This window comes from Cavenderia fasciculata (genome assembly GCF_000203815.1).
Source record: "Cavenderia fasciculata unplaced genomic scaffold Scf_Dfasci-G-b-205a01.r1-3, whole genome shotgun sequence".
In the NCBI taxonomy this organism is placed as follows: domain Eukaryota; phylum Evosea; class Eumycetozoa; order Acytosteliales; family Cavenderiaceae; genus Cavenderia; species Cavenderia fasciculata.
In genome coordinates this window covers 1950151-1970675 of record NW_004457737.1, presented here as the reverse complement: position 1 = coordinate 1970675, position 20525 = coordinate 1950151, and the positions used below count along the sequence as shown (strand labels likewise).

Sequence of the window (20525 nt, the reverse complement as noted above, 5' to 3'; positions counted from 1 at the left end):
ATGGGAATAAATCATCATCTTGTTGGTTTTATAAATTAATATATTATATATATTTGTTCTCTTTATATATGTAATTTTTGTAATTGAGTTGCTTGATGATTGGTAGATTCAATTTCATTATTTGATAGTTGACCACTACCGTTACTATTATTGTTGTTGTTGGTTTGATAAGTATTTAATAAATCTGCATTGAAATTAAATTGATCGACAACATTCAATGCCTGTGCTAATTGATTGATGTGATGGTGGATGATTGAATTGGAAAATGTTGTTGGGAGTGGTGGTTGACATGATACTTGGTATATGTTTTGATCTGCCTCGGGGGTTGTTGGTTGTATTGGTTTTGGGGATTGGAAATCCTTGTGGAGTGCATAGACTGTATGACAAAAGATGAATCTAAGAATAAAGGTTTTCAAGAAATCATCACCCAAGAAATATCGATAGGATTGGTGCAAAGTAGTGCACTCGGTCAATTGCTTCAAAATACTGACAAGTGTTTGTTGAACAATTGATTGATAATTGGAAAGACCCTTGGCCGAGATCTTGTATACTCCAGTAGTATCACAGAATGCTCCCAATGGATCATGTAAATAAAATGTAAATAAATTACCAAATGGTGATGTTCTTTTTGGATTGGTTGAAATTTCTAAAAAATAAAGGATATATTAGAAGAAATTTAAATAATTTTTTGTCTATAATATTTGACATACTCTTTGGAGTTGATATCGGAGATAATAAAGCAACGTATGGTTGATCAAATGGTGGCATCAATTGATTAAAGATATGACTACTTTGTGAATCAATGATTAAAAAGAATGGTCTTCTACAGAATGGTAAAATGTCAACTGGATACAATGCATCGATTTTAACATCTTGTGATTGTTGTTGTTGTTGTGATTGTACTGGTTGTTGAGATTGTGGAGATTGGTTTTTAGTGGTTGACTTATTATTATTATTATTATTATTATTTGATTGAACCTCTGTAGTATTCTTTTGAACATTCATTAATAAACCTTTGGAATATTGTTCACTTCTAACATCACTAGTATCTATTTGATTTTTAATTCCATCTATTGAAAGATATAATAATAATGCTCCTCCCATTTCCTAAAAATATATAATGTTAATAAATACTTTTCTTTTTTTCTGTCTCTCATTGTTATTTTTTACCTTTGTTGAATTTGATAAGAATTGGAATAATTGGGAAATGGTAGGTCTGTACAATAAATATTTATGAGGGTTTTTCTTTTTACCAGATGATGATGATGATGATAATTCTTGTTTGCTTTCTTGATGTCTTTCATTTACAATGTTATTATTATTATTATTAGTGTTTGTATCTTGGAAATCATATTCTAAAGATTGAACCATTCTAAACATGTCAAGTGTGATTTCACTAAATTTGATTTGACTTGCATGATTACTCACAAGTATTGCCTGTTGAAGAATTGGTGTTGTTGTAGTCGATGATGTAATCGATGGTGATGATGTTGATTCATTAAGAGTAATATTATTACTTGATGAAAGTCTATGAGATATTTGAACCGGTGCAACTGTTGCAGTGGTCGTAGACGAGGTGGTAGTTGTAGAAGAACCAGTAGTGGAGGTGGTAGCAGTGTTGTCAGAAGTAATTGAAATACATTGTTCTGCTTGTAAAAAGGTAAATATTTCTTGAAGTACAATACTCCATTCATTAGCATCGCTTGGTTTGTATTGTTTGGTATATTCATCGACATGTTTATAAAATTCCTCTACCAATTCATATACCACTTTCTTTCGATTTAAAAGTAAACAAACCACTATAAATCTTGCATAATATCTTAATTGTTTTACCATCATATCTGGTCTGTGAAAATAAATAAATTATAATTGTAAATAAATAGTAGTTTTGATCATTTATATTCAATCTTTGTTAGAGAGAGAGTTACTTACACTTTTGGATCCAATGAAGAAACATCTTTAAAGTATGATCGAAGTCTAATTGCTTCATAAAATATATAAGATTCATTTAAATAGTTGGTATCACAAGTTCTTAAACTAAAATGAGATGGATTGGAGAATGTTAATAATAAACCAACTATAGTACTTCCTTTTAACGGTTCTTTGTCAAACACATACTAGTAATGATAATAAAGTTGACCAATTTTAGAAGCAATTTCACCAATTTCACATCTCTTTAATCCATATTTACTCTTGTCCTCCAAGATGGCTCTATATTTTTGTTGATGTTTCCAAAGTTTTGTATATAACTCAAATGTCTTTTGAAAGAAAGGTTGCCACTGTCTACCAAATTGAGGCAAGTCTCTTAAACCAATAAACAATCTTTGTGACTTTCTAAGCAAGTGTTCAAACGTTTTGACTGGATCCATTACCATGTTATTATTATTATTAGAGTTGTTATTATTATTAAAAGTATTATTCATTCCTCCTCCTACTGATGGTATTGGTCTATTCACTGATAATGTAGTATTTATAGTAGTAGTCGTTTGTTCATTATTAGTATTTGTATTTGTATGATTCATATTATTTATATTGTTATTATTACCTCCTGTTGTTGTTGTTGCTGCTGTTGTTGTTGTTGGTGCCGTTGTCGTTGCTGTAGTATTACTACTGTTATTATTATTGTTTTGATTCTCCATATTTTGATGTAGTATAGTATAGTAGTTACACAATCAACTATTGATATTCTATCGATCTATTTAATGATCTCTCAAACTAAACGACGACTACTACTACACCTGCTTGAGTCTTTCCTTTGTATACTAGTATAATAAGTAAGAGGAACTATAATATATAAATAAACAAGAGTATTTTGTAATAAGCAAAAAGAGTACTAGTAATGTTTTGAAGACAATGATCCATCCGTCTCTCTGAAAGAGTGAAAAAAAAAAAAAAAAAATCGAGGTGCCTGTTCAAAAACTGTGATATTAAAAAAAGTTAAGACGAAATACAATTAAATATCATATATTTATTATTTATTATTAATAATAATAATCATCAATCAATGTATGTATTTATTTATTACTTTGATAATTTAAGTTCAGATGGCAGATGCTTACTATAGTATGTCTCATCATTGGTTGGTGAGAAGAATGTGTATTTGATGACGGCCAGTGCTAGTAGAGTAGCTCCAACTGCTAAGGCCAAGGGGCCCCCACAAGCGCAACCTCCAAATATGGCAACAGCTGTTGCGAGTCCAAGTGATGCAGATGCTCCATCAATGACCATACTACCAATATTTCCAATCAGAGCGTCTTGGACGGCATCATAGACACTCTTGATGGCTGCAACACCCATTAAAGCTGGACTGAATCTGGTTCCAACAAAAGTAGCTACATCTGTTGTAAAGATTGATCCCATTACAGTAGTCACCTTGTCACCAGATGGTAATTTGACCAATAGATCGCCGATACTCGATCCAACCGTTCTAAAAGCCTCAGATATCTTCAAAACACCAGATCCTAGATCCAAAGCTATATTTACAATGTCTGCAGTAAACATATCTTTATTGTAAGTGTCCAACTAATATTGAATGAAAAGGAAATCAATTGTTAATAGATATTCTATGGATATAAATTCCAGGACAATTTTTTTTTTTTTTTTTTTTTTTTTGAATGAATAATTAATTACCTTGTCCCATTGAGATAAACTATAGAGGATAACTCCTATTTGACAAGCCTTGGCAACGGTACCAATTCGTCTGAATACCTTGTCATTAGAATCAGCTGGAACTTGCATCTTTTTGGCTACTCTTCTTCCAATATCCTCCAAATATTGATGGTATCCCTTGGTAATATCTGGACCATCGATTGATTCAAATTGGTAGTTGAATATACCCTTTTGGAGCTCGGTGACTGCATTGGCTGTGGAACCAAGTGTAGCGATCAGGTCTTTCGTAATAGTTACGCGATCCTGATCAGCTTCCTGCGATGCGTCAACCAATTTCTGAATTACATCAGTCATGATTGCGCGGTTGAGTGTTGTGTCTTTAATGGACTTTGGATCATCAACCTTGGAAATGAGAGCGGCAGCAGTGATCGTGTTTACCATGTTACTTGAAGTTTTGGCGGTTGGATCCAGGATATCAAGGATAGCTTTCAAGTTGACCAAGTAGGCATGGAACTGCTCCTTTGTTTTGTTTGAATTTTGAGAGCTGATCAACTTGGTAATGAATGCTTCGGATTTCAAGTCCTTGGTCAAGATGGGTAACCATCTCTCTGGATTCTTTTGGATCTTCATCATCCATGGATTCTTTTCACAAAAAGCATACTTGTACAATAACATTCTTTGATGAATAAAAGTATTCTAAAAAAAAAATTCAAAAAATAAAAATTAAAAAACAATTAATAAATTATTTATAATATAATATAATATATAAATATATTTGTATACATACACCATAAACTTGATTAGTTTCAAGAGTATGCAAATTATCTTTACATTTCTGGACATCAATCTTGGAGGCAATGGTAGAACCAGCAGTTTGGGAAATCATCAATGGAATGTAAAAGATTGCATAAAAGCCATACCACAAGCCAATCAAAGTTTCATCACAAATATCCAAACGTAGTTGTGGAATGGTTGGCTTGGTAATACCAAACAACTTCAATACTTCGTTGTTTGGATCACCAAAGTGTAATACGTTCTCTATAAAGTACTTATCAGCATTGTTTTGTACCACCTAGATAGAGTATAAATGAATATATGTATTAGATAATGAATGGACTATCCAAACTTTATATATTGGATCGATTTGATTGATTGATACATACATTGACTTTTCCTTCAAAGATTGACATGTTCTTTAACATCTTCAAACCCATTCCATCTTTGAGTTCGGTGGCAGCATCGAATGCTGGGAACTCGAATTTCTTGGATGGAAGCAACGAGTCTGTACCAGTGTCTCTCTTGGTTCTACCACCTGTTTCAGTAGAGGTAACTGGAACGGTTTCATCGTCAAAAACCTCTTTGGACTTGGCGGCGTACGAAGTAAAGAAGTTGTGTTGAGCAAGTGGTTTCTTTGGCTCAGGTGTGGCTGGAGTGGTGGTGGCAGTATCAGTCTTACCAACACTGAATGCGGTAATGAGTGCAGATAGTAACATGTTTTATAAATTATAACTAACTAATTACAACAAATTGAAGAGTAGATGTAGATTATAAATGTGATGTGTTGTGATGAGACGATGGTTAAACTAGTATTTATAGGTTGTGGTCACATGTGACATTCGATGATATCTTTTAACTCCCTCTTCAAAGGGAGGGGGTGTGAAATGTCGGTTGATGAATGGATAGTTATTATGATTGAATCTGGGGTGAGTTGAGTTGGTCGGAGTAGTGGTGGGAAGGTATGGAAGCCCACAGATCTTTGCCCTTGACCGAGGCGCATGTCTCACCCACCATCGTTGGGGGTGCTAAATTGAAACTAATATAGTTGTTCTTTCTTAAACAAACTCGCTCATGGTTGCTGTTCTTTGTTAAATAGATCACATGAAACCGACAGACAACACCCACACGTGAACTTTGAAAATTTCCTTAAAAAGTAAAAAGACAACCATCATTATCCATGTTGGCAACCAGATGATTGGCACACGACCTAGCTTTCAATCACACAAATCTATGTGTTCTAAATAGGAGGGGGGTCTTTGGGAAATTTCAAATGTTGGAGTCGTGTACCATTCATTATTCTGAGCCTGCTTGGATTGTTCACCTTTAAACTTTTTTTTTTAAAAATTAATTTTAATATTAATTTATTATATATTAGTGCCGATTTATTATATTTATATTATATTATATTCCTCTTCCAACCAACCAACCGTTGTTGTTGTTATATATATATACGTTGGGATTATTAGAGAGTAGAACTTTTGAATAATACTTCTTTTGATCCAATGAAATGACGTGCTTGTACCAAACGTAATTCGTGATATTCAATATTTTTAGCGTTGGGGATGATAGCCTTGGCTTCATGTGTGACTTTGAGGATATTGTACAAGGTGGAAACGGCACGCTCGCATACGACCGCTAGGTTTGGTTCAGTTGCACTCCAGCCCAGTAACAGCGAACTAAACAAATCGCCAGTACCCGTATAGTATCCTTCAAACTTGGGAACTATAATCTTAAATCGAGAACCTCCTTTTTGACTTCCCAACATCATTATATTCTTTTGTGTCTCGTCCAAGAATAAACTAGTAATCACTACATTCTTTATACCGATAGCATGTAATTTATCGACTGCAATCAATGCATCACTTTCATTTTTAATTTGTACTCCTGTTAATAATCTAAATTAAAAGAAAACGGTCAGATGATTGATTGATTGTGTTGAATTTAATATGTATTTACTCTGCTTCAGTTTGATTTGGGAATAGGTAGTCTGCATGTGGAATGACTTCATCACGATATACAGAAACTAAATCCTCTGGCACATACAACTTGCCATTGTCACCCAATACCGGGTCACATGCATAGATGAGCGATGGATTCTTTTCCTTTAAACTCTTTACAATCTTTAATACTGATCGTAATGTCTCTGCGTTGTTGTTGTAGCCAGTGAGTACATGTGTATAGTCTGCAATCTTGTTGTGGTCCAATGCATCGTATATCTCTAACAGTTTGCTTGACGACAATGTTTCACCTTTCCAACTAGAATAGGCTGTATTGTTTGATAGCTGAACCGTATTGATCGGATCAACCTCTACACCAAGATGCTGCAATGCAAGCACCGCACATTTATTTCCTACATAACCATGACACACCCAAGATTGAATTGATAATACTCTGCTATTCTCCATTAATAATATAATAATAATAATAATATTTATTATAAATATAATTCTTTTTGTTGTTGATGTTGGTTAATTATCGACGATTGTACTACTACTAACTAATATAATGTTGGTGTCTATTATATCTATTTACTGCGTATACATGTAAACTAAAAAGACGATATTGAAATGAACAGATATCTGTGCTTCAGTATGCTTTGAGCTAAATTAAATTTAAATTGATCTTTTTTTTTATTGTTTTTTTTTTTATTTGCATCATATAATATTACCCAATTAAATAATTAATTACCAGTTCAGATACTTGATCCATGATCAAATATCAATGGTCCATGGCCAAATTCATGGTTCATAAATCATCGATCATGGATCAAGACATCCATGCCAGGGTGAAACTATACTAAATAAAATGAGACTAGTTACATTAAATGCAATGGGTTAATAGACCTTCAGAACCCGTGGTGGAGTATGATTAAATTGAGAAAGAACAATGAAAGACTTTCTTTCCATGGAGGGCTTTGTTTTTTAACAGTAGTACCTATTAATGTGTACAAAAGTTAGAGGTGACGGTAGATGGTAAAGAGTTAAGATAAATTTGTTTTGATGTGTTTGCATCCTTGATCGGATTTGTCGAGAATGTCCATGAACATCGTGACGATGACCCTTGACACCGAAACGAAAGTTGATCATCGGTGGCTAGAAACAAAAGATGCATGAAACCACTACACCCCTTACACCTATGGGTCACCTGGTCATCAAAATCTTGAAACAAAATAGTTTGATCTATATAGTTAGCTGTGATATTGTTAATATATCATATTTATCTTCTCTCTTTTAGAATAGAATATTTATAAAATAAAATAAATATGATGATTATAATATAATACGTGTGTATACACTGAAATAACCTACATATTATTATTATTGTGGAGTCGTAAGCTTTTTTATAATTTGAATATTTATTTTTAAAATCCTCTTTTTGGTGTTATCACTAAAGATGTAATAATTCAGAGCCACGAAGATCATCTGCAAATTGACCGATTGAAGAGAATGTAGATGTAATCTCTTTAACCTTTTCACGGTTGGCAATGGGGATGTTATTGTTGACTCCAATGATAATCATGGTTTCTGTCTTTTCAATCAGACAACATGATTCTCTTAAAATACCTGGTTGTGTCTCTACCTTTATCTTTGCTTCTTCGATGGATGATGCAGATGCAGTTGAAAGTGTTTGGTCTATTGTATCGGTGGCGAGTACAGGTACAGTGGTTGGAGTTGGTCCAGTAGCAGCAGGTTTCTCAGAGTCTAGTAATTGTTTGTAGGCTTGTGGATCGATGGTAGTGTCGGTGAATGTCTTGTCAGTCTTGTCAAACAACATGTAGCAATCATACAATATGTTTTTAAATGATTCATAGACCGATGGCAGACTGAGCGATGTCTGAGGATTGGTAGACAAATAGAATGATCCACGTTTTGAAGCTACCACAAAATGTGGTACACCTTGTATCTTTAAAACACAACCTTTGATGGGAACTGATTTTCTCTGTTTGAATAATTGTTTGATTGCCATAATCTCCTCCTCTGAGATATCTAAACTCCTACTACATATCTTTTTTCCATCTCTATGAAATATTGACATTCCAGTACAATGACCATTATTAAAAACTAAATCTAAAAATTGTTTCATCCTCTAAATTAAATAAATTATATAACTATACTTCTATTCTTTTACTATCTATCTATTCTCTCATCCCGTTGCAATTCATCCATCCATATTATCTTCCAAATATTTTGTATGTATGTATTTTGTATGTATGTACATATTACAAACAATGGTAAAAAATCTAATTTAATAATTTTTCATCCGTTCTATTCAATTCTCCCACTAATCCATTTATTTGCTACAATTATTATTTGTAGTGGTGGTTAGTGTATCTATATAGCTCCTTTTATATTAATAATCATCTCAAATTGGGCTACTATGAACAATCCCGAATGATGTAAAGCTGACGAATTAATTTAATTTGAAAAATTAAAAAGGGAGGGAAGGTCTCCAGGACTCGTCTTGTTGCATTTTTGTAATAATCGATTGTTTTAAAGATACATACATACATACATAAAAAATGACAGATACAGATATTTCATCATCACAATCACCAGTATTACAAGGAAATGATACTCTTGATGGTTTACATATTGGTATTAGTGGGTTAATAGGTGTTGGAAAGGTAAAGATGAAGATGTTTTATAAATATATAAATCTCAATGAGACGATCTATGTACATTCTCTAATAAACCCTCATTATTATTATTATTATTATTATTTATTTATCTACAGACAACACTTTGTACAGCATTAGGAAGAGTATTAAATTTACCAACTTATGTATGTTGTTTATTATTACAATGATGAAAGGAATGAATGTCATTCATTTAAAATTGTGTATTTACTCTATCTTTCTTCTTTTTCAATTTAGTATGAACAAGTAATTGATAACAAATACTTGGCAGATTTCTATCAAGACCCAAAAAAATATAGTTTTCCATTACAAATCTATTTGTTGAATAATCGATTCCGTCAACAACAACAAATCATATGGCAAGGAAGAGGTGGAGTACAGGATCGTACCATTTACGAAGATTCTGTATTTGCAAAGATGTTGATGGAAAGTGGTTTGATGGAAAAGCGAGACTATGAAACCTATTGCACTCTCTTTTCTAATCTCTCCAATTTCATGAGAAAGCCAAATCTTATCATTCACTTGGACGTGTCACCAGAGGAATCACTCGAACGTATCAAAATGAGAGATCGTGACTGTGAAAAGACTGTCACTCTCGAATACTTGACCAACCTCAATCGTGCATACCAAGAATTCCTTCAAGACATTTCAAAATATGTTGCCGTCATTCGTGTCAATTGGTCACAATTCAAAGATGCTGAATCTTTGGCTCTTAAAATTAAACAAGAATATTTAAAGATGAGATTTATTCATGATGTTGATTTTTCAAACAATACCTCATCTCCAACAACAACTACCAACAATATTACTACTACAACAACTTCAAATTCATCATCGTTTAAATACTGAAGATGATAAAATTAAAATATACAACATATATATTATTTTTGCCCAAATTATTATTATTTCTTTCTTTTCTTTCATTTATTTCTTCTTGTTTGTTTTATTATTAATTTAATTTAATTTACTAGTTATTAATTATTATTGATTTATAAAAGGTTGATAATTATTTTTAAAATAAACAATGATAACTGTAATATTATCCTTTGAATTTCTTCTAAGAGCCTCTTCAACTAATCTATCTGCGATTTGTGGTTGTTTTTCTTGATTCTGTTGGATGATATAGTCGACCACTTCTTGATGTTTCATGACATCCCAAAGACCGTCGGTAGCAATGACTAGGAATTGATCGGCGGGTGTGAGGTGGTGTATTTTAGTGTCGGGAAGACATGTAATGACATCCTTTAGATTACGATCACCCATGGCTCTGGTGACGGCCAATACACCATTGACACGTAGTGTACCACATTGGATAATAACACCACCAGCCTTTTCAACACGTTCTCTTTCCATTTCGTTGGTTGGCAGATGCATGGTCGACAATGCACTCGCTTTGGATCCACTTGACAAGACTACTTCAGTGTCGCCAACATTGGACACTACCAGTTTATCTTTCATGGCAATGACAGTGGCCACTGTACTACCAGCCTTTTTATCATCTCGATCTGCCAACTGTAAAAACGATTGATCCACTTGAGTGTATGCACTCTCCATCGTAGTCTCAATGTCTTTAACAATACCCGATGCAATCATTGATGCTGGCAATGATTTGTCGGCTGCTCTACTTTTATATATCTCGTATGGAAGGTGTGTCTTTGTAAAATCGGCTGCCAACTTTCCATTGTGTCCGTCAAATACACCTAAAAACAGTTGTTCACTGTCAGTGTCTTGTTTGTCTGTGGTCGCGGAATACAATCTATTTACATGTTCAATGACGATATGCTTGTCCTCCATATGACCGCGCTCGCCCTTTGTCTCTGCAGCGTCGACGTGGTACCACGACTGCTGACGAATGTGTGCGTCATCGTCACGTGGGAATGCTTGCTTGTCACCATCGAGCATCTCCTCAATCACCCACTTTAGCTTGATGACGTCGATTGCCTTTTCCTTGCGTTGTGGCTCCTCGACCGCACCCGACTGCCCAGTCTCGGCACCGGCGGCGCTGTCGGACGCAGGCTTTGGTTTGAGTGCATTGAGTAGTTGACCGAGATCGCGCGAGCTGCTATTCATGACCGTCTCGATCTGACTCTTTTGCTGTACTGGAATCTCGACATAGGTCATATCGATCTTGGAGCTCTTGACAATCGTCTCGACTGCTCCACGCAACGCCTGAATCTCGCGCATCGATCCGAGTCGACCCTTACCCCACCAGTTGGCACGCACGTGGTTGAGTGCGAGGTCGAGTGCCGTAGCCTCGAGCTCTTCGATGGCGATGGTGTGGCGCTCGGTAAAGTCGCTCGCAGACAGATTCCACATATTGTTGACCTTGTTGTAGCTAGCCAGACGCTGCAGACGAATGTCGCTGCCGCCCAGCATCGGGGGACCTCTACGCACCTGCTTTGGCCCCGTCAACGCGGTCGGACCCTGTTTGGCATTGGCGACAAATGCCGCGATTGGATTCGCCTGGATATCCTTTACAAATGTCGGTGGAGCCGTAAACGACTGCAATCCAGGTGGTTTCACACGTCCAGGATGACTACTAATATTTGACAATAAATCCAAACTTGATGTAATTTGTGATGTTCCAGAATCTGGCAATGACATTGATAGAGATGACATATTATCCGTTGTCGTTGATTTTATAGTTACATTTTCTAAAAATAATTTAATTAAAAATGATATATCATTATTACTACTACTATTACTATTTTCATTATTACAACCATTACTTGATGTGTAATTGTGAATTATACTAGATAAAAAAGAAACAATTAATAATCTATCCTATCTTTTTTCTATTTGTTTTCTATTTTCTGTTTCATACTTTAATTTTGAAAGAGTTGAAAATCTATAAATTAATAATGAACTTGTTGGTTGAAGTTTTATGTTACATTGGCAAGAGACGGCGGTATTAGAGTTAGTAAGGGTTGAATAGGATATGGGAATGGTGTTTTGATGAGTGTCAACTGTCTGGTCAGTTGTATGAGTTTCGACGTTATAAACAATGAATCCTCCGTTGCTGGGTTGGATTCTTTCTAGTTTGATTTGTTTTTCGGCTGTCCATTGAATGTGGACATTGTTGATAGAGTGTGTTTCCTGTGGATCAATGTTGAATGTAATCATTGACGCTGTAAAATATTTTCCTTCATGATTCAATGAACTCGATGACCATCCACTAACCACCTTCATATCTTGTAATTCAACATCTACCAAATATTGTTGAACTTTATCATAATCCTTTGATCCCTAAAATAATAAAATAAAAGAAAAAGGAAAAGGAAAAGGTTAATTATCAAATGTCTCTCTCCTTTCTCTTTGTCTTTTGTTTTTCTTACAATTTTATGTAGAGAAGTCAATTTGTTATCTTCAATTGTTATAGTATCAAATGATGGATGAGATTTTGATTTTAAATTTCTAATGTTTGAACTAAACCAACCTTCAAGTCTAAAGTCAACCGTTTGTAACTTTGGATAGGCTCTAAATGGAATGTCAACCTTGATTGTCTTTTCAGAGACGACACCCAACAATTCTCTAACGTATCTAGTGTTGAATAGAATCTCTTTACCTGGCAACAAATCCACCAATTTACCAAGACCAAAACTATTTTCATCGACTGCTCCTCTATTATTATTACCAGTACCACCACCGCTGTACAATTGCAATGGACAAAATTTAGATGATTGTTCAAATACTCCTATTCCTCCAATCGTCGATTCTAAACTATATAATTTTCCTAAATCAAAACTATTATCATATTCAATTCTTTGATTGGTAAAAATAATAAAAAAAAAGGTTAGCCATGATGATTATTATTATTATTATTATTATCATTTAATTTTGTCTCCTCCTTTTTGTATGACATACTTTAAAGAGATTGGTATACTTGATGTATTTTGATAGATTATATTATAGCATATATCACAACAACGATCGATTATTGTTAGGTGATAATTTACTGATACAATCTCCAACCCAGAATCATGGGATGTAAGTTTAAGTACCATTTATGTAATCTTCTTTTTTTTTTTTCCTTACTACTATATTTTCTATTTCTTCTTGTTTTGATGATCAGGTCAGGTTGTTGTTGTTGTCTTAACGTGTTATCGATTTTTTTTTGTTGTTGTTGTTGTTGTTGTTTTGCTGCGTTGTTATTGCTTTGATTGACTATTATTTACAGATAATTTGATTAATTATATATATACAAATTTGATTGATGTGATTGGATCGATTGATTGTTTAGAAAAAAAAAAAAAAAAAACTGTGATTATAAGCCTATGCTGTTGAATGAATGAATGAATGAATGAATGTGATTGCTTGATGGGTGGTGTGATCTAATCTCCGACGAGGTTGTGATCAACTGACTACTATTCTTCTTTTTCTTTGCTCTTCTTTTCGAGTTGATATTCGAATAAATGATGATACACCTTCTTCTTTTTCTTTGAGATAGGTAATATTACTATTACTTTTGTTGTTGTTACTATGTTTGATGAATAATGATTAATTACTGTACGATCAAGAAAACCAAATAAACTAACTAGTTATTCTATCTATCTATCTATCTATCTAGTTGAGTTTGATGTTGATATTGATTGATTGATTGATTGATTGATTGATTGATTGATTGATTGATTGATTGATTGATTGATTGATTGATTGATTGATTGATTGATTGATTGGTTGGTGGGATGATGATGAAAAGAGAGAGACACTAACTAATAACACAGTCTTTGCAAAAAAGAAAGTTTCTTTGTCAAGTTGTTTTTCAAACAAAAAAAAATTAAAAAAAGGTTATTATCAGAATTAGCGCTCTAAATCCTTTCCTTGTATTCGTCTGAATGATTGATGTTCTCGAGTAATGATAAAGAAGAAGGTAGATTAATCTATCAACTCTACTACTATAGTTCCTTCTACTACTGCTACTACTACACTCGTACAACAAGTAATAATCAAACACTCGTGTCTGTTCTCTCTTCTTCCTTCTTCTTTGATTAGTTGTGTGTGGGAGGAAGCTTTTTTTTTTGTTTGGTCGATCTCACCGTTAAAGAATTTTTCAAATAATTTATGACACAAGATCGCAAAACTCAGAAAATGGCTTTCTGAGGCAAAGCCGACCCTCCCTCAAGTCATCGCTTTGACTTTTCTAAAATTAAATGTGTACCCCGATAAAAACAAATAATCTCTACTATAATATATATAGTACACCATCAAGTATAGTATGAATTAGTTAGTTAGTTAGTTAGTAGTGAGCCAATCATGATTAATTAATATAGTCGATGCATGTTGATGATGAGTGTTGTGGGGATATAATTATAACACTCAATCGCCATTGTACATAACAAGATATCTTGATGAATTGATTCATTAATTGTCAAGAGATGACACGATACGAATAAAAAGTAATCAAAGGATTATTCGATCGTTCTTTAAAACAAACAATGATGAGCATTGATGACTAATCGATCATCACACCATTATGGTGTTGTTGTATAGAGTGTTATGAACTATCTTTACTTTATCTTGTTGAATGAAGGGGGTACGAAAATGGGGGGTTTCAACAAAGAGAGAGAAAAAGGAGAGATATAGGGTAAATAAAAAGGAGATCTCTCTCTATTACAAGTTTAAACAACCTAGTGTGGGTGACTCTGTTGTGTTTGTGTGAGAGACGCTTTAACCAGAAGATGACTTATGAGTACGCTTGATTACGACAACAGAGGTCAACCATTGTAAAAACTCAAAAAAAGCTGGCAGTTGGGCAGTGTTCAGCTAAAAAAAACTCAGCTGACGACATCAATCGATTGACAGAGAGACATGTTGTTGAGTTTTTAGTGAGGCGGGTGTCTTTAAAAGGAGTACTACTTTCCAAATACATCCCATTTAGTATTAATTCCAACAACTTTAATAGCATGATCGAAAGTCATATGATTGATAGCACCCTGTTGCAACATATTAATAACCCATAAGACCATCTGACAACTTCTCATGCAAGCCGTCTTTGTATTTAATTTAATTTAATTTCTTTTTTGAAGTCATCCTTATTTAAAGATTGGGATTCGGGTTAGTTTGGGTTCATCATTCATTCATTCATTATTAAATATTAGTTAGTTAGTTAGAGTTTAGTTAGGTTACAACATTCACATTCACATTCACATTTACTCTATCCTTTCATAATTTATTATTATTTTTTTGTGAGCAGACACCAACCTCTCCTTAATATTTTTTAGAGATCCAAAATAATTGTTTGTTTGTTTTTCTTTTTTTTTTTTTTTAAAATTCCAAAGAATCAAAAAATAATAATAATAATTTATAAATATCAAGATAAGATTTTATCCAATTATCAATTGTACCACCTAGTAGTTATATAAATATATATATATAAAAATAGTTTAAATATATAATATAATATATTTAAACTCATTTTCAAAATTTATAATTTTAAAAAATGGTAGAATTTGAAGATGAAAATAATAACAATATCAACAATGATAGTAATAACAACAACAATAACAACAATAATAATCATGATGATGATTTTACATCAATAGATACGACACCAGTAGGAGGTTCATTATCACCTGCCTTGCAAGAGTCAATGGTCAATGTCGAACAAAGTAAACAAGAATTCAAAAAGATGGCTGCCCATTTGGAAATGGAGTCGGAACAATATAGATTGGATGGCAGTCCAGATGATCTAGAAGGTCGTCCAGCTGAAACCGAGGAAGATTTCAAACTACGTAAATATTTTGAAGACTCTCATCGTCAAGCTTTAGATAATGGTTCAAAACCAAAAAAGATGGGTGTTTCAATTAGAGATTTAACTGTTGTAGGAAAAGGTATTTATAAATATATAGAAAAAAAAAATACAAACAAAATATTAACTTTTTTTTTCTTTATCTTTTTTTTTTTTTTGACCAATATATCTTTATTATTTAAACATTGATATTCAATAGGTGCTGATGTTTCTGTAATTGCTGATATGTTAACACCATTTAAATTTATATTTTCATTATTTAATCCTTATTCTTGGTATGTCCCAACTATCCTCTCTCTCTTTTTAAAAATTTTAAAAAAAAAGAAACAAACCATCAATTTTTTGTCTTTCATTTTCATATATCCTAATTCATATCTCTCATACTTCTCTATAATATTTTATATCATTTGTAGGAAAAGAGCAAATGGTACAACATTTGATATTCTTCATCAAGTAAATACATTTTGTAAGGATGGTGAAATGTTGTTGGTTTTGGGTAGACCTGGTGCTGGTTGTAGTACATTGCTTAGAGTCATTTCAAATCAACGTGAATCTTATGTAGATGTAAAGGGTACTGTTTCATATGGTGGTATACCTTCAACTAAATGGTCCAAGTATAGAGGTGAAGCTATTTATACTCCAGAAGAAGATACTCATCATCCAACTCTGACTGTTAGAGAGACACTCGATTTCACGTTAAAGTGCAAGACACCAGGTAACCGTCTACCAGATGAAACTAAACGTAGTTTCCGTGACAAGATTTTCAACCTCTTACTTAGTATGTTTGGTATCGTACATCAAGCCGATACTCTCGTTGGTAATGAATGGGTTCGTGGTCTATCAGGTGGTGAACGTAAACGTATGACCATCACTGAAGCTATGGTTTCCGCCGCTCCAATTACATGTTGGGATTGTTCTACTCGTGGTTTGGATGCTGCTTCTGCACTCGATTATGCCAAATCACTTCGTATCATGTCTGACACACTCGACAAGACCACTATCGCTTCGTTCTACCAAGCTTCCGATTCAATCTATCAACTCTTTGACAATGTAATGATTTTGGAAAAGGGTAGATGTATCTATTTCGGTCCAGGACGTGAAGCCAAACAATATTTCCTCGACCTCGGATTCACATGTGAGCCAAGAAAATCAACCGCCGATTTCTTGACTGGTGTCACCAATCCACAAGAAAGAATGGTTCGTGAAGGTATGGAAGGACAGGTACCAGAGACATCTGCCGACTTTGAATCTGCATGGTTGCGTTCACCACTCAGACAACGTATGCTCGACGAACAATCATCTTTTGAAAAGCAAATCGAAGTTGAACAGCCACACGTCCAATTTGCCGAAGAGGTCGTCAATGAAAAGTCTCGTACCACTCCCAACAACAAGCCATACGTCACATCGTTCTTTACCCAAGTACGTGCATTGACATTGCGTCACGCACAGATTATTTGGGGTGACAAGTTTTCCATTTGCTCTCGTTACTTTTCCGTTTTAATCCAATCGTTCATCTATGGCTCACTCTTTTTCCTCCAACCAAAGGATTTGAGCGGTTTGTTTACCAGAGGTGGTGCCATCTTTTCAGCACTCATGTTTAACGCTTTCCTTTCACAAGGTGAATTACATATGACCTTTATGGGTCGTCGTATCCTTCAAAAGCACAGATCGTACGCTTTGTACCGTCCAGCAGCCTACCATATTGCACAGGTCGTCACTGATCTGCCCATCATCTTTGCGCAGGTATTCTTGTTCTCGATCATTGCCTATTTCATGTTTGGTCTGCAGTATCGTGCCGATCAATTCTTTATCTTTTGTTTCACACTCGTCGGAGCTGCACTCGCCATTACCAATTTGTTCCGTTGTTTCGGTAATTTCTGTCCATCCATGTATGTCTCGCAAAACATCATGTCTGTCTACTTTATCTTTATGTTGACGTATGCCGGCTACACCATCCCCTACAACAAGATGCATCCATGGTTCCAATGGTTCTTTTGGATCAATCCATTCGCCTATGCTTTCAAGGCATTGATGGCCAATGAGTTCACTGGTATGACATTCGATTGCACAGACAGTGCTATCCCCGCCGGACCCGCCTACGAAGGTATCCATGACGCCAACCGTATCTGTGCATCTGCTGGTGCCATCGAAGGTCAACTCTTTATCACTGGTGAGACCTATCTCGACCACGCTCTCTCCTTCAAGACATCTGACCGTGCTCTCAACATTTGCGTCGTCTACCTCTGGTGGATCCTCTACACTGTCATGAACATGTATGCCATGGAAAAGTTTGATTGGACATCTGGAGGTTACACTCACAAGGTCTACAAAGAAGGCAAGGCTCCCAAGATCAACGATGCCGCCGAAGAAAAACTCCAAAATCAAATCGTTCAACAAGCTACCAGCAACATGAAGGATACTCTCAAGATGCGTGGTGGTATCTTTACTTGGCAAAACATTAGATACACTGTTCCACTCCCAGACAAGACTCAAAAGCTCCTATTGGATGATGTTGAAGGTTGGATTAAACCAGGTCAAATGACTGCTTTGATGGGTAGTTCAGGTGCCGGTAAAACTACACTTCTCGATGTTTTGGCCAAACGTAAGACATTGGGTACTGTTTCTGGAAAGAGTTATTTGAATGGTAAACCATTGGACATTGATTTCGAACGTATTACTGGTTATGTCGAACAAATGGATGTCCATAATCCAAACTTGACAGTTCGTGAAGCACTCCGTTTCTCTGCCAAGATGCGTCAAGAAAAGGAAGTACCATTGGAAGAAAAGTTTAGCTATGTCGAACATGTCCTTGAAATGATGGAAATGAAACATCTTGGTGATGCTCTTATTGGTGATTTGGAATCTGGTGTCGGTATCTCTGTTGAAGAACGTAAACGTCTTACCATCTGTATGGAACTTGTTGCCAAGCCACACATTCTCTTTTTGGATGAACCTACTACTGGTCTTGATTCGCAGTCGTCGTACAATATCATCGAATTCATTCGTAAGCTTGCTGATGCTGGTATGCCATTGGTCTGCACCATCCATCAACCATCATCCATCTTGTTTGAATATTTCGATCGTCTCTTGCTTTTAGCAAAGGGTGGTAAAACTGCCTACTTTGGTGATATTGGTGACAACTCTCAAACATTGACATCTTATTTTGAACGTCATGGTGTCCGTGCATGCACACCATCCGAGAATCCAGCCGAATACATGCTCGAAGCTATTGGTGCTGGTGTCCATGGAAAGTCTGATGTTGACTGGCCAGCAGCCTGGAAATCCTCTCCAGAATGCGCTGCAGTCACTCAAGAACTCGGTCAACTCGAAACCACCGATCTCTCTGGCGGCGACGCTCACTCTGGACCAGCCCGTGAATTTGCTACCGACACTATGTACCAACTTTGGGAAGTCTACAAACGTATGAATCTCATCTGGTGGCGTGACCCATACTACTCGTTTGGTCGTTTCTTCCAAGCCATTCTCACCGGTCTCGTCATTGGTTTCACTTTCTTCCAATTGGAAAATTCATCATCCGATATGAACTCTAGAATCTTCTTTATCTTCCAAGCACTCATTCTTGGTATCATGCTCATCTTTATTGCTCTCCCACAATTCTTTACTCAAAGAGAATTCTTTAGACGTGATTTTGCCTCAAAGTACTATGGATGGTTCCCATTTGCCTTGTCCATCGTCGTTGTCGAATTACCATACATTCTTGCAACCGGCACCATTTTCTTCTTTTGTGCCTACTGGACTGCAGGTCTAGAGTACAATGCCGACACTGGATTCTATTTTTGGTTCTCTTACAATATTTTCTTATTCTTTTGCGTCTCCTTTGGTCAAGCTATTGGTGCAGTCTGTATGAACATGTTCTTTGCCATGATCATCGTACCACTCCTCATCGTCTTCCTCTTCCTCTTTTCGGGAGTTATGATGCCTCCTGATCAAATACCAACTTTCTGGAGAGAATGGGTCTATCATCTCAATCCTGCTCGTTACTTTATGGAAGGTATCATTGCCAATGTGCTCGAACATGTCGATGTAAAATGTACATCAAATGATATGGTCATCTTCCATGCTCCAGCTGGCCAAACTTGTGATGAATACACCAATGTATTCTTTAACGACTACAAGGCTATTGGTTACGTATCAACAATGGATGATGGATCATGTGGATATTGTCAATTCAGTCATGCCAGCCAATACTACGAAGGTCTTGGTTGGTCTGCCGCCAATCGTTGGAGAAATGTTGGTATTTTAGTTTGTTATTGGATCTTTAATACAATGTTGGTTATTGGTTTCGTTTATTTAACTCGTAAAGCAGCAAGATAAAAAATATAAATCAAAAAATTATAATTATTTCCAGTATTTTCAAAAAAAAAAAAAATCATTATAAAAAAAAATAAATCCTATTTTTAAAAACAATTAATTAATTATTTCCAAACGACATATGGAAACCACCAATTATGATCACCATCATACCTACCACTCCTCATCGTATTCCTCTTCCTCTTTTTCGGGTTATGATGACTCCTGATCAAATACCAACTTTCTGGACAATTCTTGATCTCACATCTCAATCTTGCAACATACCTCCTCCATCAGATGATTATGAGGATGACTGTGTGTTAATCTATTAATAGTTTAAATATCTTGACTGTCATATCCAGACATGTCCTTATCTGCTCTTATTAAAAAATTAATATAAAAAAAAAAAAAAAAAAAAAAAAAAATGAACACAACCGAAAATAC

At 35.0% G+C, this 20525-nt stretch overlaps 7 protein-coding genes across 7 annotated transcripts; 2 read left to right on the top strand and 5 right to left on the bottom strand.

The window, feature by feature from the left end:
• Positions 1–62: 62 nt before the first annotated feature.
• DFA_03477 (UPF0682 family protein) lies at positions 63–2639 on the bottom strand (the record flags this gene model as incomplete). Its single annotated transcript, XM_004363023.1, has 5 exons — positions 63–646; positions 711–1107; positions 1171–1846; positions 1933–2037; positions 2119–2639. 5 exons carry the CDS (start codon positions 2637–2639, stop codon positions 63–65), a joined length of 2283 nt encoding a protein of 760 aa, XP_004363080.1.
• Positions 2640–2710: 71 nt separating this feature from the next.
• Positions 2711–5102, bottom strand: DFA_03476 (uncharacterized protein; the record flags this gene model as incomplete). Its single annotated transcript, XM_004363022.1, has 5 exons — positions 2711–2784; positions 3060–3522; positions 3631–4305; positions 4397–4681; positions 4773–5102. The coding sequence occupies 5 exons, from the start codon at positions 5100–5102 to the stop codon at positions 2711–2713; spliced, it is 1827 nt and encodes a 608-aa protein (XP_004363079.1).
• Positions 5103–5295: 193 nt separating this feature from the next.
• pykA (pyridoxal kinase) lies at positions 5296–6791 on the bottom strand (the record flags this gene model as incomplete). The annotated part of the gene is made up of 3 exons (XM_004363021.1): positions 5296–5469; positions 5876–6281; positions 6343–6791. The coding sequence occupies 3 exons, from the start codon at positions 6789–6791 to the stop codon at positions 5296–5298; spliced, it is 1029 nt and encodes a 342-aa protein (XP_004363078.1).
• A 982-nt stretch (positions 6792–7773) lies between these two features.
• DFA_03474 (uncharacterized protein) lies at positions 7774–8469 on the bottom strand (the record flags this gene model as incomplete). The annotated part of the gene is made up of 1 exon (XM_004363020.1): positions 7774–8469. One exon carries the CDS (start codon positions 8467–8469, stop codon positions 7774–7776), a length of 696 nt encoding a protein of 231 aa, XP_004363077.1.
• Positions 8470–8905: 436 nt separating this feature from the next.
• dak (deoxyadenosine kinase) lies at positions 8906–9871 on the top strand (the record flags this gene model as incomplete). The annotated part of the gene is made up of 3 exons (XM_004363019.1): positions 8906–9010; positions 9121–9168; positions 9260–9871. The coding sequence occupies 3 exons, from the start codon at positions 8906–8908 to the stop codon at positions 9869–9871; spliced, it is 765 nt and encodes a 254-aa protein (XP_004363076.1).
• A 132-nt stretch (positions 9872–10003) lies between these two features.
• DFA_03472 (protein phosphatase 2C) lies at positions 10004–14891 on the bottom strand (the record flags this gene model as incomplete). Its single annotated transcript, XM_004363018.1, has 8 exons — positions 10004–11676; positions 11716–11774; positions 11847–12268; positions 12358–12737; positions 13058–13186; positions 13447–13499; positions 14089–14162; positions 14769–14891. The coding sequence occupies 8 exons, from the start codon at positions 14889–14891 to the stop codon at positions 10004–10006; spliced, it is 2913 nt and encodes a 970-aa protein (XP_004363075.1).
• A 570-nt stretch (positions 14892–15461) lies between these two features.
• Positions 15462–20105, top strand: DFA_03471 (uncharacterized protein; the record flags this gene model as incomplete). Its single annotated transcript, XM_004363017.1, has 3 exons — positions 15462–15852; positions 15970–16045; positions 16184–20105. The coding sequence occupies 3 exons, from the start codon at positions 15462–15464 to the stop codon at positions 20103–20105; spliced, it is 4389 nt and encodes a 1462-aa protein (XP_004363074.1).
• Between the last annotated feature and the right edge of the window lie 420 nt (positions 20106–20525).